A 17,332-nucleotide genomic window follows, 5' to 3' on the forward strand; every position below is an offset into this window, starting at 1 on the left:
TGGGCATGCGGGAGGCCGGGTGGACGTACCGCCGAATTGCTCAACACGTGGGGCGTGAGGTCTCCACAGTACATCGATGTTGTCGCCAGTGGTCGGCGGAAGGTGCACGTGCCCGTCGACCTGGGACCGGACCGCAGCGACGCACGGATACACGCCAAGACCGTAGGATCCTACGCAGTGCCGTAGGGGACCGCACTGCCACTTCCCAGCAAATTAGGGACACTGTTGCTCCTGGGGTATCGGCGAGGACCATTCGCAACCGTCTCCATGAAGCTGGGCTACGGTCCCGCACACCGTTAGGCCGTCTTCCGCTCACGCCCCAACATCGTGCAGCCCGCCTCCAGTGGTGTCGCGACAGGCGTGAATGGAGGGACGAATGGAGACGTGTCGTCTTCAGCGATGAGAGTCGCTTCTGCCTTGGTGCCAATGATGGTCGTATGCGTGTTTGGCGCCGTGCAGGTGAGCGCCACAATCAGGACTGCATACGACCGAGGCACACAGGGCCAACACCCGGCATCATGGTGTGGGGAGCGATCTCCTACACTGGCCGTACACCACTGGTGATCGTCGAGGGGACACTGAATAGTGCACGGTACATCCAAACCGTCATCGAACCCATCGTTCTACCATTCCTAGACCGGCAAGGGAACTTGCTGTTCCAACAGGACAATGCACGTCCGCATGTATCCCGTGCCACCCAACGTGCTCTATAAGGTGTAAGTCAACTACATCCAGCGTCTCTACGATCGTCTCCATGGGAGAATAGCAGCCTGCATTGCTGCGAAGGGTGGATATACACTGTACTAGTGCCGACATTGTGCATGCTCTGTTGCCTGTGTCTATGTGCCTGTGGTTCTGTCAGTGTGATCATGTGATGTATCTGACCCCAGGAATGTGTCAATAAAGTTTCCCCTTCCTGGCACAATGAATTCACGGTGTTCTTATTTCAATTTCCAGGAGTGTAGAACTACTTAAAGCTAACTAACCTAAGGACATCACACACATCCATGCCCGAGGCAGAGGATTCGAACCTGCGACAGTAGCGGTCTCGCGGCTCCAGACTGCAGCGCCTAGAACCACATGGCCACTTCAGCCAGCTATGCTTGTTCAGAAAATCCCACAGCTGTCTTGTTTTTGGGCTGAATATAATTGGTTGGATTCAACATAATTATTGAAAATATTGTAGTGGTTCCTGAGAATATTACTGTTGATAATGTCAAGTACCACTAAGTGTGAGTAAGCATGCCCATTTATGAACTTTGTAAAAATGCGAGGAATGGCATGCATTTCAGGACAACAACTTCCTTTATGGGATTTGTAAACGGGTAAGTCCTTGCTCACTTATAGGCACATGGCTTCACCTGTAAAAGAGGTAATACTCCTCATTAAGTATGGTCCTGTCTTCGAGTGGAGTTTACTCAGTAGGAGTGGGATAGATATTGGCTGGATCGATAGCAGAATCATAGGTGCATACCTGTAGTCACAGATGTGGGGGTAACCCTGTTTTTTAGGGTAAACTCAAATTTCAATCAGATAGTATTAAAAGAAGTCAATATAGCTAAAAGTTTGGAGACCAGCACATTTGAAGATAAAAAGGGGGTTAACGTATGTAAAAAAAAGAAAATCAGTAAACTTTTGATTTGTTTAGATGAATTGAACCTGCAATCATGTAGATCTAATATAAATATAGTCTGACCAGTGATATAAGAATACTGAATATGGATGGATGTAGCTTAGTTTCTAGTTACTACAGGTAAAATGTGGAGAAAAAAGAAATTGTCACTTAAGTAAGTTCCATGTTCTGGCCATAGATGGGCTAATGGGAGCCAACCGACCGCCATGTCATCCTTTGACAGTGGCATCATTACATGAGGAATGGATGGTATGTGGTCAGCGCGCCGTTCTGCTGGTCATTGTCAGATTTCTTGACCATGAACCACTACTAATCAGTGAAGTAGCTCCTCACTCAAGTAGCTCCTCACTTAGTCTGACAGCATGCCTTACCAGTACTCCCATTGAGAAAAACTCCCTGGCAGTACTGCTAATGGAATTCAGATCTTCCAATTGGCAGTCAGCTGCTCTGACCACTCAGTTATGGTGGAGGATTCTTACTTAAGAGATACAAACATAAAACCATTGATATCTAACGGTTATATAATGACTAGCATTTCAAATCTTGTATGGCAGAAGAAGATTTTCATGGAAAGTTAATAATACTACTCACAATATACAGGTTGCCATTTTGTAATTTTGAATTATTTATGAAAAATCTTCATACATTATTAAACTTCCTCACTTCCAAGCAGAAGGAAGTAGTGAAGATCTAATTTTTTATAGAACTGTATAAATATATTTGAGTCCCTTGATAATTCATATAATCTTGCCCCTCTCATACAATTCAAAACAAGAATTATGAGAATTAGCACCACTGCTGTTGAGAATATTTCTATAGTTGAAAAGTCATAGTGTGATTCTCACTGTTTATGGCCTCTCAGATAACAATGTTCGTATTCTGGCTTTCAATAGAAAACTACAATCACTCTACACGAAAAATGAAATGAAGAATTTGAGAAGAATTTGTGAATTACTGACTGGAAATATGTACATAACATCCCTGCTTTTAGTTAAAAGTGTAGTTATTTCTGTAAGATACTTGTAGGTTATTTTCAAAGATGTTTCCAAAGAAATTTTTAGTGGAAGCAGATCAACTGTGTCTAAATCCTGGGCTATAAATGTACTCAAAATATCATACAAAACTGAGAAAAGATTCTACTTTGCATTGAGGGACACATATAATGATAGGGTTAAATCATATTACAAACTTTACTGCAAAATTCTAAGCCAAGTCATTAGACCCTCAAATTGTATATACACTGAAGAAAAAGTAAGCTCCCACAGTAATCAGGTAAGAACTCTTTGAAACATAGTAAAAAATGAGTCCTGAAAAAGAACCCAATGACATTTGAACTGAATTGAATTGAACAGAATTGATTTGTTTGCCTGTAAACAACTGTTATAGTTTATAAGGTATCATCAGTTTATCCATTATTATATCAATGGTAATATGAATGATTATACAAGTGGCTAACATACATAAATATTATTACATAGATACTGCCTATCTTGTACTCGTCATTCAATTAGTTTTGTTACACACATTACATAGACCATAAATCAGGTTGCATGCTACAAGCTACAGTTTTGTTTGTTACAGTCACATTTGTAATAAAAGATAATCTTTTTTCATTATGCATAAGTTTGTTTGTGTTATAAAATGTTTCTCCTTTCAGATTTATTTTCTTCTAATTCCCTTGTATCATGTTCTATACTGCTGAAAATATTTTACCAGCATGTACAAAATTATTTTGAACTTTACTTAAAGTCTATTAAGTTGAAATATGTTTAATTTTTTTCTGTCAGTAAGAAATAACTGAGTTTTGAACACTTCCTTAGGAGGTACCTTACAGTTTCTAAGCAAAAGTTTTCCAAAACAAATTTATTCAAATTCATCTTCTCTTAATATTGTCAAAAGAAGTTTTTATTGTTATCAGTTCTCTTAAAAGTAAATGTTTAAGACGTATTGATGAAATCAATGGTGAAATAATGAAATGTTGTTCAGCTCAACTCAGTAACATGTTGAGATAGATAGATGCAAGGAGTCTTTCGACAGTGGTACTTACTTCTCAGAAGTAAACAGCTTGGAATTCAAAAAGGACTGACAAGTGAAGTTGTTACATTGACCTTGATGGATGATGTAGTACAATCAATAATCAGAGATAACTACTATTAGAATTATATTATACCTTGCCTTGGCTTGTAACTGTGTGAACCATGATATCCTCATGTATAAGTTAGAACATTATGGCATAGTAGACACAGCAGGCTTATGATTTTTTATTTTATTGGAATGGCTGAAAGCAAAGTGTAACAGCTACATAGAAATCATGCAACAACAGGGACTCAGAATTTGAAATAATCAGATACGAAGTGCTACAATTTTGGAACCTCTCTTGTTTTTGAATACATAATCATCTTCCACTTCAGTTTTAGGAGATGCAAATTTTGTCCTTTTTGCAGTGTACATAAATACAGGGCTATTTAAAAATAAGAAACACATTTCAAACATTTATTGCTATTAAAAATAGTAACACAATTCCAACATTCCTCGAAAGAGAAATGTTCAAATTTTTATGTATTCAATGAGGGCACTGTGTTTTACCTGACATATATCAAAATGAAGGCTCATTTCCTGCCACACACAAAGCAGCGGATCTCTCGTTACAGAATTCACAGCTTCAGCAATGCAATGTTGCAGACTTTCGGAGTGTCAGGCATATGGGGGGGGGGGGGGGGGGGTAAAAACGCGGTCTTTAACGTAACCCCACAGATAAAAGTCGCTAGCTGTTAGGTCTCTGGAGACCTGGGAGTCCACTGGCGATGAAGTTCATCTTCTGCTCCTCCTCTTCGGCTCCAACGTCCCAAATCTCACTTTTTGTGGCTTTTATTTGTGGTGTTATGTAAAAGAACGCGTCTTTATCCCCACTATGCCTGAAGCTCTAGAAAAACTGCGACATCGCATTGTTGAAGCAGTGAATTCGATAATGAGAGACAAGTTGCTTCGTGTGTGGCAGGAAATGAACCACCATTTTCATATTAGTCATGTAACACATGGTGCTCACATCGAATGCATTACAATTTGAACTTTTCTAGTCTGAGGAACTTTGGAACTGTGTTTCTACCTTTTGAAGTTTGGAAGCAAAAAATGTTTGAAATCTGTTCCTTCTTTTTGAAAAGCTCTGTATAGGGATAGAGGAAGTGCAAGTCCCATATTTAAAATGGCAACTAACAAAATATTCGATAACATCAACCAATGATGTAGGGCAACTGGATTATCATTGAAATTCAATGACTCCATACACACAGTCCAGTTTTTACCTTAGAACTCCACAAGCTACGAAAATAAATTTCTCAAGCTGTGAAATACAAGAAGTAGGAAGTTTTAAGGTTTTTAGTGTACAGACAGCTCAAAGCCTTATTTGCAAAACCTACTGCTAGAGCCTTATCAGGTAAATCAGGTTCCTCCAGCACATCAGTCACCTACTTTGGTAATAAAAAAAATGAAATGTGAAATGCGATATTTTCATCTCGTTGCGTACAATTTTCAAATCAGTTGATTTGATGTATAAGTATTACAATAAGAGTTTTATGATAAATGCAAAAGTTTGAGTCTTTTATGTATATTTCTGAGGTAAAGCTACACAACTACTTATCATCATTTCCAGCTCACAAGAAATGTGTGCATAATTCCCTTGTTCAAACTGTGGAACTGTTCCCAATGCATTCTTTAGTAGAATAATAGCACCTTTCCACTAGAACAGTAAAGAATAATATTTTCACTGAACCATGCTCAATCTTAAATATCCTACTACCTTTTATTTTATTGTACATTTTTACAGATATACTATAGAGTTCAGGGCTTATAATTTTAAATGGTGTTTTGGAAGCTTAAAACTATCTCTTTGGTGAGTGCTGTGTCTGTGGTGGAAATGGAAAGTGTCAAGAGTTTGTTGGTTTTTGAATAAGAAAACAAACACCACATATCTATATGGGGTAGTCAAATGAAAATGAGACAGATGGAAAAAAATTAAATAAACAGTTCATTTTTCCAAAAGTAACTACCGTAACTGCTAACAGTTTTATCCCACTGTGAGGCAAGACGATTAATGCCTTCATGGGAACACATTCACAGTTGCCTACAGAACCATGATTGTATTCAGATATGCACATTTTCATCTGAAGCAAATCGAGAGCCACAAATGTCTTTCTTCAGCTCTCTAAAAATATGAAAATCACATGGGTAGAGATTCGGGACTGTATGGAGTATGTATAAGAGCTTCCCTGCAAAACTGCTGCAGTATAGTCGAAACAACTCTGTCAGCATGTGGGCAGCATCTTATATAATGGGAGGTATCGATTTTATGGCATTTTTGAATGTTTTAACTGTGGTTTATGTGATTCCTATTATTTGACAACATTTACATTTCTGCTTTTTTCCTTCTGTGGTACTAGGAGACTTGAGACATTTGCTGAATTTTCCTGGGAGGTTATGGGATAATGAATGACCAAATTAGAATAATAGTGGTAGACTATCTTTCTGCTGTATATGTAAGTGGTGCCTGCGAATTACACATTGCAAATGATAAGCTATTTAGTTTATTTGTTAAGTAGTCAATGTTTACCTTTGAATTTAATTTCCTATCAAGATTTGAGCCCAACAATGTAACATGCGATGCTTCTGAGATATCCTGTTTATTATTAGTTATTTTTATTTATTGTCATTCCAATGATTTACTTTCAAACTGCATCATTTTGGTGTTACATTTAATTTCAGTCCATTTTGATGGAGACAAGATTCAAGTTTCTCTAAAGTATTTTCGATGTGTTGTGGGATTCTTTTTAACACCTGATTTTCAGTTATAACTGAGTTATCATCAGCATTAACATATCATTGAACATCAATGATCACAGCCCACCAGGGCAAGGTAGATGTCAACTCTGTAAATATACAACAAAATGCAAACTTTAAAACATTCAAAAGAATTATCCCAAAATTGTAGAAGATACTTTCATGTCTTTAAAAAACAAGAAATCAGCTGGGAGGGATGAAATTCCAACCAGTGTAGTCAAGGTGCTCTATAACATCATTTCTCATCCATTGACTAAAATTATTAACCAGTCATTTGAGGAAGGATATTTCCCAGATGTGTTAAAATATGCTGAAATAAGACCACTGTTCAAGAAAGGCTCACCAGATGAAATGGGAAATTACAGCCCTATTTCCCTGCTGCAAGTTTTTGCTAAGGTGATAGAAAGGATTGTTGCAAAATATCTTCAAAAATTTCTTATAAAAAACGACATTATAGTTAAAAATCAATTTGGATTTCAAATGAGGAAAAATACAATAAATGCTACCAGGAAATTCACTGGAAAGATAAGCTCTACTTTAGATAAAGATAAAAAAGTTAGAGGTATTTTTTTGTGATTTGATCAAAGCTTCTGGCTCTGTCAATCACTTACTACTTCTACACAAGTTAGAGAGACATGGGACTGTGGACAGGGCATTGCAGTGGTTCAAATCTTATTTTTCAGAAAGAAAACACAGAGTTATTCTAAATTTAAATGGAAAAAACCATTCTTGGACTGGAAAAAGATATTTACAGTGTTCCCACAGGGCTCAGTCTTAGGGCCATATCTCTTTCTGCTCTATATAAATGATTTACCTCTAAGCATTGATGTTCACTGTATTTTATTTGCAGATGACACGTTTGTTTTAATTGAAAATGACAATTTAGAACAACTTCATGAAACTGTGGAAAATATAATGGGAAACCTAGAATTCTGGTTAAAGCAAAGTGGAGTAAATCGATGTCACAAAAACACAATTAGTGCAGTTCTGTGTTAAAACATGGTCAGCATCTCCCATAGAAATAGTGCATGGCGATCACGAAATGACTGAAGAAAGTTATTTAAAATTTATAGGTCTAAATCTTGACAAAAACTTAAATTGGAAGGCACATGTAGATTTCTTAGCAACCAAACTATACAGCCTAGCTTATGCGATGAATGTCTTATCTGGATCCACATTCATGGACACCAGGAAGATAGTCTACCGCAGCTACTTTGAGATTATAATTCGATATGGAATAATTTTCTGGGGAAACTCTATGAACAGCCCAAGATTACTTACACTTCAAAAGAGAATCATAAGAAACATGTTTTAGTAAAAAACAAAAAAGAATATCATATCGCCCATTATTTAAAAAATTAAAAATACTAACCATTCATTCTCTTTACATTTACGAAATCTTTATTTTCGTATATAAAAATCAAAGTCACTTGACAATTTTCATTTCAACCACAATTACAGTACTTGCCACAGGGACAGTTTCAAACTTCCCTCTCATAACAAACAATATTTTATGCTCAAACACCATTGTACATGGGATTAAAATTTTACAAAAAATTAAATAACACAAATCTTCCAAACACGGAGTTTGTCCCACTAAAAAGATTGTGATTTAATACACTAGTGGAAAAATGTAATTAATAAATTGAAGAATTCTTGCAGGACAGTTTGGCAATTTGAAAAGAAAAGAAACAATAAACATTATGTATTGTATAATAAATTGTTAATATTTTTATAAATTGTATTGGAAGCTGCAAAATGGTCATATGTGGTATATATGTTCTTGGTAAATTGTTCATGTCAAAAATTCAGAAATGCCTGCTTTAACATGTTAATTATTATAATCGTATTTTTTTAAAGTAATTTGATGTGTCTCCAGTAAAAAATCTTTGGCTTGTAACTGTACGTTATAAGATGAATAAACTATATTATATATGCAAAGGGATAGGTCCTTTATGTAGAAAAGTAGTAAATCGGGACCCAATATAGAAACTTATGGGACTTCTTGAAAAATAGTATTCCAATTTGATGAGCGATTGCTTGAATTTGAAGTTGTAATTACTCATTATTTCCTATTTGTCAAGTAAGAGTTGAACATTTTAAAACAGTGTCCGTGATTCCCTATATCTATTTAACTTGAGTGGAAAGTAAGGGTGGTTCAGTGCATGAAATGCTTTCGTCAGATCGCAGACTATTCCTGTAACCTTTCTACATTTATCTAATGAGGAATATATCTTTTGAGTAAGTTCATTGGTGTCATTTAAAGTTCTTTTTCCTTGTTAGAATCCAAGCTATTTTTCAAGAAATTTTTGACTCTGTTTTGCTGCATTTTTTCAAACACTCTAAAGAAGATTGGCAGAAAAGATAGGGTGGTAATTCCTCATCTATTCTGTCAATCACTTTTTGAATAACAGTTTTATGTCAGCTAGATTCACTGTATCTGGAAAACATCCTTGCTCAGAATATTGGTTTATTATAATCGATAGTGTCAGTGAAATGACATCGCACAGATATGGGTATTTCATCCCACCCAGATGAGGATTCTTTTTTTAAAGGCAATATTTCATTTTTTTCCACGCCTCTTACAGTAATTTTTTAGATTGTTTAAAATGTGTGTTCACATTCTGTTCCAATTTCTCAGTTTTTCGATTCCTATTTGAAGTATTAACACACTAACTGCCACCCTCTATTGTGAGTGGCTACTGAAAAATTTCATGGCTCCATTTCTCCTATCTTCATTTGGGACTACATATTAGATAATTTTTTTACTACTGTTCTTTGTAGATATATATACCAACAGCACTCGTTACGTGATAACAACAACTATACATAACAGTGAAGGCTACAATACATGCAACAACTGATTAATCTATTGCAACTAGCAACAGTGTGACACAGGTAGAATAATGCAAAAGTTACTTGGAAAGATCAAAAGTAATAGGCCAGTTTGATAAAATTGTAGTGAATTACCGATCATGAGTGTATGTGGAAATATGACCATGATTTTGTGTGTAGCTTAACAATGAAATGCTGTTAGTACCTAGCAACGGATACAGGATGTGTTTCGCTATATCGATGTTATAGCTTTAGTCATTTATTTGGAACGACGATGTTTATTTCAGTTTTGTTTCGACAGAGATCTTTAACATAGAACTGATTCTCATCCAATTCCTGAGTGGATTTGTATCTTCTAAATTTTATAAATGACTTCCCAGTTCACATGCTGAAACCAATGGTTGTACAACAGTTTTCATAAGACTGATGTATTTGCAAGCATCATCATACTTTTCGATTTATGTTTCTAGTCAGCAATTTTATCGCAGCAGTAATTTAAAAATGGGAGTTATTAGATGTTTCATTTTTCTCTGACTCAAATAGGAATCGCGTCAGAAAATTTGGATAAAACGCTTTATATTTATTTCGTCTATCGAGTGCTAATTTGAGTTAAATCACATTTTCAAAAATAACCAGTTTTCGGATTGGCAATGTTTCCTTGACTGTATTTGTTTCCATGAAGCTTCGATAGACTTATTCTAGTCTACAAGTATTTGAGAAAGTAGGCCATGCAATATGTCTTTGTCTACGCGCTTTTGATATCGATTAAGACATTATCTTCCGTGTCCTCAGATCGATATCGTAATACAGGTTATCTACAGAACCTGAGACAAATGTTAACAATAAAGCGCCGTGAATAAGTTTGACAGTACAGGAAGTGTGTGTGTGTTCGAAGTTTGACGTTTCAGTGTTTTCTTTGGTACTGTCTCTGTTTACGTTATTGTTGTCAGTGCCGTGTCTATTAGGAATACAGTCTTGTTTACCGAGGAATGAAAGGCTAGCCTAATGGATGAATTTGTAATCATTTGACTTGATATACAGTAATATTATGTTTTCTGCTATGCAGATGCCGACCATGAAGTTCCATTCAAAATTTCGATCAGCAGTGATGCGCAGGGACTGATGGGTAATCAGCCATATTGTTTTATATCGCGGAGTACAAAATTGAAGTCAGTAGTGCGCAGGGTGCGGAGTTGAAAGTGTAGTTCACAATGGCAGGAAATGCGGGAATGGAGCAGCTAATACCAATTGTGAACAAACTCCAAGATGCGTTCACTCAGCTTGGCGTACATATGCAACTGGATTTGCCCCAGATAGCAGTGGTAGGAGGACAGAGTGCGGGCAAAAGTTCGGTTTTGGAAAATTTCGTCGGAAGGTGAGCAGTAGAGTTTAGGCTCTGTCTTAAAGTGAGTATTGCTTCGTAGGTTTTCAAAATTGTAACAATTACAGAGTGTCATATCTTTACATCGAACATGACAGCAGGTTATGCTATACTTTCAGTTTACTTACGCATTAGTGGGTATGTTCTTCCTGAATCGGGTATAAACATACCTGGCACGCAGACGATGTTTTTCATTTATGCACGTTTTTTCAGGGACTTTCTACCTCGAGGTTCAGGAATTGTCACACGAAGACCCCTTATTTTGCAGCTTATAAATAGTTCAACTGGTAAGTAAGCATGTCGTTTGTAGTATGGAATACGTAAACTAAGAGCTAAAAGTGGGCGGATGGAGCATTAGATAACAATTATTGTCGACTACATATTATTGTTCGTTAGTGCAGTTTCTCTGTTTAGGTTAAGTCTTACGTCAAAAAATTGATCGGGTAAGAGCTTTTCATGTAGTAGTTGATGGTATGCCGAGCATCGAAAATTTTTCTTATTTGGCGACACAGCCCTACTTGGTGCTGTAAATTTGAACAGTTCGTGCTAGAATTGAAACACGGCAGGGACATGCGTTCAGTTTAGAAATATAGGAATCTTATGTCAGAAGTTGCGTTGTTGGAGAATGATAAAATAGGTGTGGTACACACATTTTCGATTGATCAGACATTTAGTAGTAAAATGTCTTGTTCAAGACACTTTGTTACTTTGTCTACCAAAACGCCGTTAAGTACGAGCTCAGGTGTAGAACACTATTAGTTTATGAATGCAACTGATGTGAGAAATATTTGTCCCCTAAAAATTGCAGTTTGGCTCGTCCGTTCCGTTTTTTGTAATGACATTTGTGTGCACAGTCCCATGGATATGCAGTTATGTACAGAGGCATATCCGTTATGAAATGAAAAATTGGTACACTGTTTCATTAGTAGCAAGTGAACACATGTTTATAGAAGTTTTATGTTTTCACTTGTGCATAAAGCATAAGGTTTTTGTTACTTGCAGACATAAGCACTGTGTGAGATTCTAGTAACTTTAAATAGTTGTTTAGTGAGCCAATTTGCGTAACTTTTTTTCCACATTCTGTTTTTAGTACACTTGTGATAGAATTTACTATTTAACTAACACAAATTTCAATTCTACAAGGTCTCCTGCAATGCAAGTTATAAATACTTTAGCATCTTAAATCTGTATTAAAGTTATTCTGTGTCTAAAACAAAGCTGCGACTACAGTATCCTTTTTATAGGAAACCATGTATTCAAAACCAGAGGGCTTTTGATCATATCATGTTTCTGAGCATCCTTTTTTATCTATTTTGTAGAGTATGCAGAATTTCTTCACTGTAAAGGGAAGAAATTTGTTGATTTTGATGAGGTTCGCCGTGAAATAGAAGCGGAAACAGACAGGGTTACTGGATCTAACAAAGGAATTTCCAATATACCCATAAATCTTCGTGTTTATTCTCCAAATGGTGAGTGTCAACAATTGAAAGACGCATAGAAGTGACTACTTTCTAAAATAATTAGATAGTATTTCATTTAAAAATAATAATGTATGTTTTCAATTATTCACTCACCTTGAAATCTTTCTAACCTGTGAGCATGATTTTGTAGTTAACGTTATCAGCCTCTGTGTAATGTACAAAAACAGTTACACTTTCACCTCAGTGTCTCCTCATATACAGCAATTTCTTAATGAATGTGAAAAACAAGACACTGTAGACAGTCAAGGAATTAAGAGTGAACATACAAAATCAGTAATTTTCTAAATGACTTCTTATACATTCATTTTCGATATAAGCAGCAAATGAGTGCTTTGTTACAGGATTATATTTGTTTGTTTGTTGTTGTTGTTGTTGTTGTTGTTGTTATTGTTAGTTGAGAAACAGATATTGTCACTTATATTGTAAGCAATTTCAATGTCCTCTTCAGAGCAATCGGCAAGACCTTATGGGCAAATCTTCGATTGTGATACATGAACCAGTTGCAAAGCTGATGAGAACTACTTTCAGCCAGCAGAAATAAGTTGTTTGTGGAATGTCAAAACCTGTAGTGACCAACTAGAGATAATGGAAGAAACTACCTGGAACAACAGATTGCCCCAATTGGAAAACAATTTAGGTAGACAGACAATGAGAGAGAGAGAAATTTATGAGTGCAGCAGGTTGGAGGCCTAATCCATAATGGAACACAGTTGTCATTGCGTCAAAATGAAAAACGGCAGCTTGTCTGCAGTAAAAACCTAGAGGGTACTGTAAGTCAATTGTCGGCTCAGTGCCGCTGAATATTTTGCAGAGCAATAGGTTGCATTCACTGTGTGGTGTGATGGGAATGCAAAGGGTGTGTCAACATTTGTTTTTCAACATGTGTTTGATAATAATGAGTTGAAGCTGATCCCTTATGTCCTAAACAAAATATAGTCTTTGGTTGTGCAATGTATTTGGATGGGGAAGGAGAAAGTGACAGCTACTGCAGAAATGCAACTCAGTCACTACGTTTTGACCGAGCTAGGTGACGCAGTTGTTAGCACACTGGACTCGCATTCGGAGGACGGCGGTTCAGTCTTGCATCCGGCCATCTTGATTTAGGTTTTCTATGATTTCCCTAAATCACTCCAGGAAAATGCCAGGATTGGTCCTTTGAAGGGGCACAGCAGACTTCCTTCCCTAATCTGATGAGACCGATGACCTAGCTGTTTCATCTCTTCCCCCAAAACAATGCAACTCACTACGTTGGGATATTAGAACAAAAATCAAAAGTGAAGACAACATAATAACAAACATGTGATGCGACTAATAAGATTTGTAGTTGTAGTGTAAGGAGCAGAACGATACAGACAAATGTAATAGAAAAACACATTTGAAATTTAATTTTATCCATATTTCGCAGCTTAGCTTCGAATGTGACTGTATTCAATACTCTGGAGGTATGAATTAAAAACTCCTTCAGTCACGTCCTTTCATGTTTTATTGGATATGCACCGTGTACTTAATAAAACACGAAAAGTTGTGTCTGAAGACATTTTTTAATTCATTGGAAATTTTCCTTACCGGTCTTCATACATGTTTTATTTAAATTTATTTCTCATAAAGTGTTTGTGTGATGGACCGCATTTTCTGGAATAGGTGATGCATGTGAAACAGTGCCTTGAAATTTTTTGGCCACTCTGGAAGTTATTTGCACATATTATATCACATGTGACTTGACTACTGTTGCATATGTATATCTGTATCAAATAGGATACAGATTGTTCACGTGTCACATAGATAACGCTGTATAACTGTTAGTAAGGGCGGGGGGTGGGGGGGTGTAGAAGCATAGAAACATTTACTTATTGTGTCTGATAAATATTTAATGGTTTGTTACTCAGTTAAACATGGGTGTGTAACAGACAAATGTGCTAAACTGTCCAAAGTTGCTCAGAGAAAACAGTTCATTGTTCGAAAAGTTGTAATTGTCTTCAGAGGCATGGGATATGTGAACAGAATATTCGTGAAGCAAAGATATAGAGGTGTCTTTAAGGTTTGAACATATTATTTTGCACATTTTATTGATTGTAAATAAAAACACAGTAAATTTTTCTATTAGTTTCATTTAACAGAAATCCCCTTCCCCTTTCTGACATGCACAAGATATCCTCAATTCATTTATTGCAAGGGGGGGGAGGGGATTGCGGGACACCCACTGAATCACTGCTGAGTCTACCCTTCCAGCTCGGTCCATTTATGTGAATGTCACATAGACATGTAGGAATGCTGCAAGAAGGTGGGTGGTTGGAGGGGGTTGGGGTGGTCAGGGGGGGGGGGGGGGGAGAGAGAGGGAGAGAGAGAGAGAGAGAGAGAGAGAGAGATGTGTAAGAAATGTGATGGTGTTAGGACCATGCAGCTGTCCATTGTTAAGCAGAAAGCTGTCACTGGTGGCTTAATTTTTTGTGGTATAGCTTTCACATAAATAAAATTGCAGTCATTTTGTATTATCTGAAGAAGATACCAGGTGGTTATAATTTAATTGCAGCCACTCATAGAGGGCCATTGTGGGCTGTAATTATCATATGACAGCAAAAGTTGATGGTGCAAATCAGTTGCTGTGAATGCTAGAAAGAGGTATGGAAATATTTTCCTACGTAATGGATTAAGAACAGGATGTGGGCAGAAAAGGTCAAACAGTAAGAAATGCATAATGTTGATGTTATTAACCACTGCTTACACAGTTTATTCAGTGTGAGCACTGGAGACGTTGATGAGATGCTGTACAGTGCATGTGGTGGCCACAATTGGAACTAACTTTTTCCAGTGTACATCAGTTCTGCACTATTGCGTTAGAATATCTACCAAGTTTCACTGCCATGCGATAATTACAGCCCACACTGGACCTCTGTAAGTAACTGCATTTTAATTATAACCACTCAGTACCTTTTCAGTTCACAAATATGGGCACTAATATTGCTTAATGACATGTTCTGGCTTTGAATGCAGTCCCATCTGATCATTTCCTCCACTCCATATATATATATATCTGTTTTTCATTGATACATGCTATCTCATTGCAGTTTGTAATAAGAAAAGAAAGTCCTCTCCCACTTCAAATATTCTCAAGAGCTGCTGACAATGTCCAACCAAACCTTTTTTTCCTGTAACTTGTTGAGATTTTCTACCTCACTGAGAGCTTTGAATATCAAGGGTATTTTGATTGCGTAAGCGCCCCTCACTTCTTCACTGAATGAGCACACAACAGTTGTATGCAGCATACACTAAAAGACTGCAAATGTCAACAATTTTTTCATTAGTGACACATATCCATGGGTGAAGTCTGCAAATTTCTCCTACATATTGCGAATTATGTGAAACTTCTTTGTCTAATCGCTGACATTGAGCCTTGACATGTGACAGTACACTCTGTGCTTACAACCCAGCCAAAATAGCAGATAATGTGACTTCATTGTTTATGAGAAAATGAATAATGGTGCATGGCTCGTTCATGATTACAGTGGTTTAGGAAATAGCTGTTTTCACTGGATGAAAATGCTCTGGCCTTCAGTATATTCTCATCAGATTCTGTCTTGTGCCCACACCACTGAATCTTCCAGTGACAGAGGGAGGTGGCATAGTGGTATCACACAGGTCTCACCTTTGGGAAGACTGTGGTTTGAACCATTTAGATTTTTCATGATTTCTCTAAATGGTTTAAGGTAATTGCTGGTGTTATTTCTTTGAAAAGTACATGGCCTATTTTCTTCCACAGCCTGAGCTTGTGCTTCAGCTCTGATGACTTTATTGTTAATGGCACATTAAACCGTACCCTTCCTTCATTTCTTTGGATATTCCTGTGTAGATGTGATGAAACTCTTTTTAATGTTCAAGGTCCTTGTAGGAGCAAAAAACAGTGGTTTTTTGGGCATGTGCTGCAGTTTTGAATTTTTTACCTTATTTATTTATTTATTTATTTAAGTAATCGACGCACAAGTCTTATATCTGAGAAGTCGGTGAAAATATTTTGAGCTGAACATAATTTCAGAAATCAACCTTCATATAACCCAGAAAAGGTACTTCCTGCAGCTTACAGTGCCTCAGTACGGTGATAAAGTATGGGATATTTAATTTTGGTTGTAGGTCTTCAGGTTGGTTTGATGGGGGTGTGATTCCCTCTTTTGCCAATCTCTTCATCTCAGAAACAGCAGGGCAATTTCATCTCGGATCATACAGGTCAAGAGTGAGTGTGTCTTATCATTATTTCAAAGTTCTCTGAAGAAGAAAAAAGTGTTGAAGTTCCCCAAGGCACCTCTCAAAAACTAAAAGATTTTGATTTTCTGATCATTTGTTACAATGTTTTACAACTCTCTATATGAGTATTTGTGAAAATGTTGTAACATAAGGGAAAATAATAAAAATTGTAACGAGAAAGCTACGAGTGATAGAGATCTGAAATTATTTTTAATAAAACCGTTGTTCCTGATACTGTCAGACATGATTAACACACACTTCTGAGCTTGTTTCTTCTTTAATTTGGAAAAATAAACTATGAAAATTTGTAACTTTCAGTAAACTTCTTAATTTTATTTAGAAAATGCAAATAGTCACAGGATGTTAACTGTCTTGAGAAATGATAGTGGAAAAGCTGCTACCTGTCGGCTATGACATTATTGCCTGAAATTCTTAACTATCAAAATATTTTTGCATAAAGATGAGAAAATCGGAATTTTTTTGATATAATTATTTTCTATATATAAAAACCTCCATCCTGAATATTCTAAAAAAAATGTGTGGGGTGTTAGTTGGTCATTATGAAATGTACGATCAGAGTGGGCAATATTTTGCTGTGCAAAATTTGAGAAATTTTTGTTAGACCTAGCTGCTGTCAAGGCCAAAAATCCTGGACACATTAGTTTTTAAATTGATTGCTCAATTTGAGTAAATTTAATGCAAAACTGGTATATCTTAATCAAAATAATTATTTTACAGCTTTAGAAGTGAGTGGGAAAACTGTTGTTCATTCAGTTCTAGCATTAAGAAAAATAGATATATAGAATAGCTTTTTATATCTTCTGCTTCTGATATTATTTACAAATTTTTATTGTCTTCTTTCATGATATTACTTTCTTGTGACAGTCCATGAATTAAAATTGCCTGCACTGTAACAACCAACACCACTCAGTT

At 36.5% G+C, this 17,332-nt stretch overlaps 1 protein-coding gene across 4 annotated transcripts in view; it reads left to right on the forward strand.

The window, feature by feature from the left end:
- The first annotated feature begins 10,125 nt into the window (after positions 1-10,125).
- LOC126470319 (dynamin) overlaps positions 10,126-17,332 on the forward strand; it is a 110,093-nt gene continuing 102,886 nt past the window's right edge. For 2 of the 4 annotated variants that reach the window (XM_050098096.1, XM_050098099.1), the window contains exons 1-3: positions 10,126-10,676; positions 10,896-10,969; positions 12,002-12,151. In XM_050098096.1, coding sequence (XP_049954053.1) covers positions 10,513-10,676; positions 10,896-10,969; positions 12,002-12,151 — 388 coding nt within the window. In that variant the 5' untranslated portion in view covers positions 10,126-10,512. The remainder of the gene's footprint in view (positions 10,677-10,895; positions 10,970-12,001; positions 12,152-17,332) is intronic. The other 2 variants (XM_050098097.1, XM_050098098.1) reach the window with 2 other exon arrangements.

The sequence above is a fragment of the Schistocerca serialis genome, chromosome 3 (assembly GCF_023864345.2).
Source record: "Schistocerca serialis cubense isolate TAMUIC-IGC-003099 chromosome 3, iqSchSeri2.2, whole genome shotgun sequence".
In the NCBI taxonomy this organism is placed as follows: Eukaryota; Metazoa; Arthropoda; class Insecta; order Orthoptera; family Acrididae; genus Schistocerca; species Schistocerca serialis.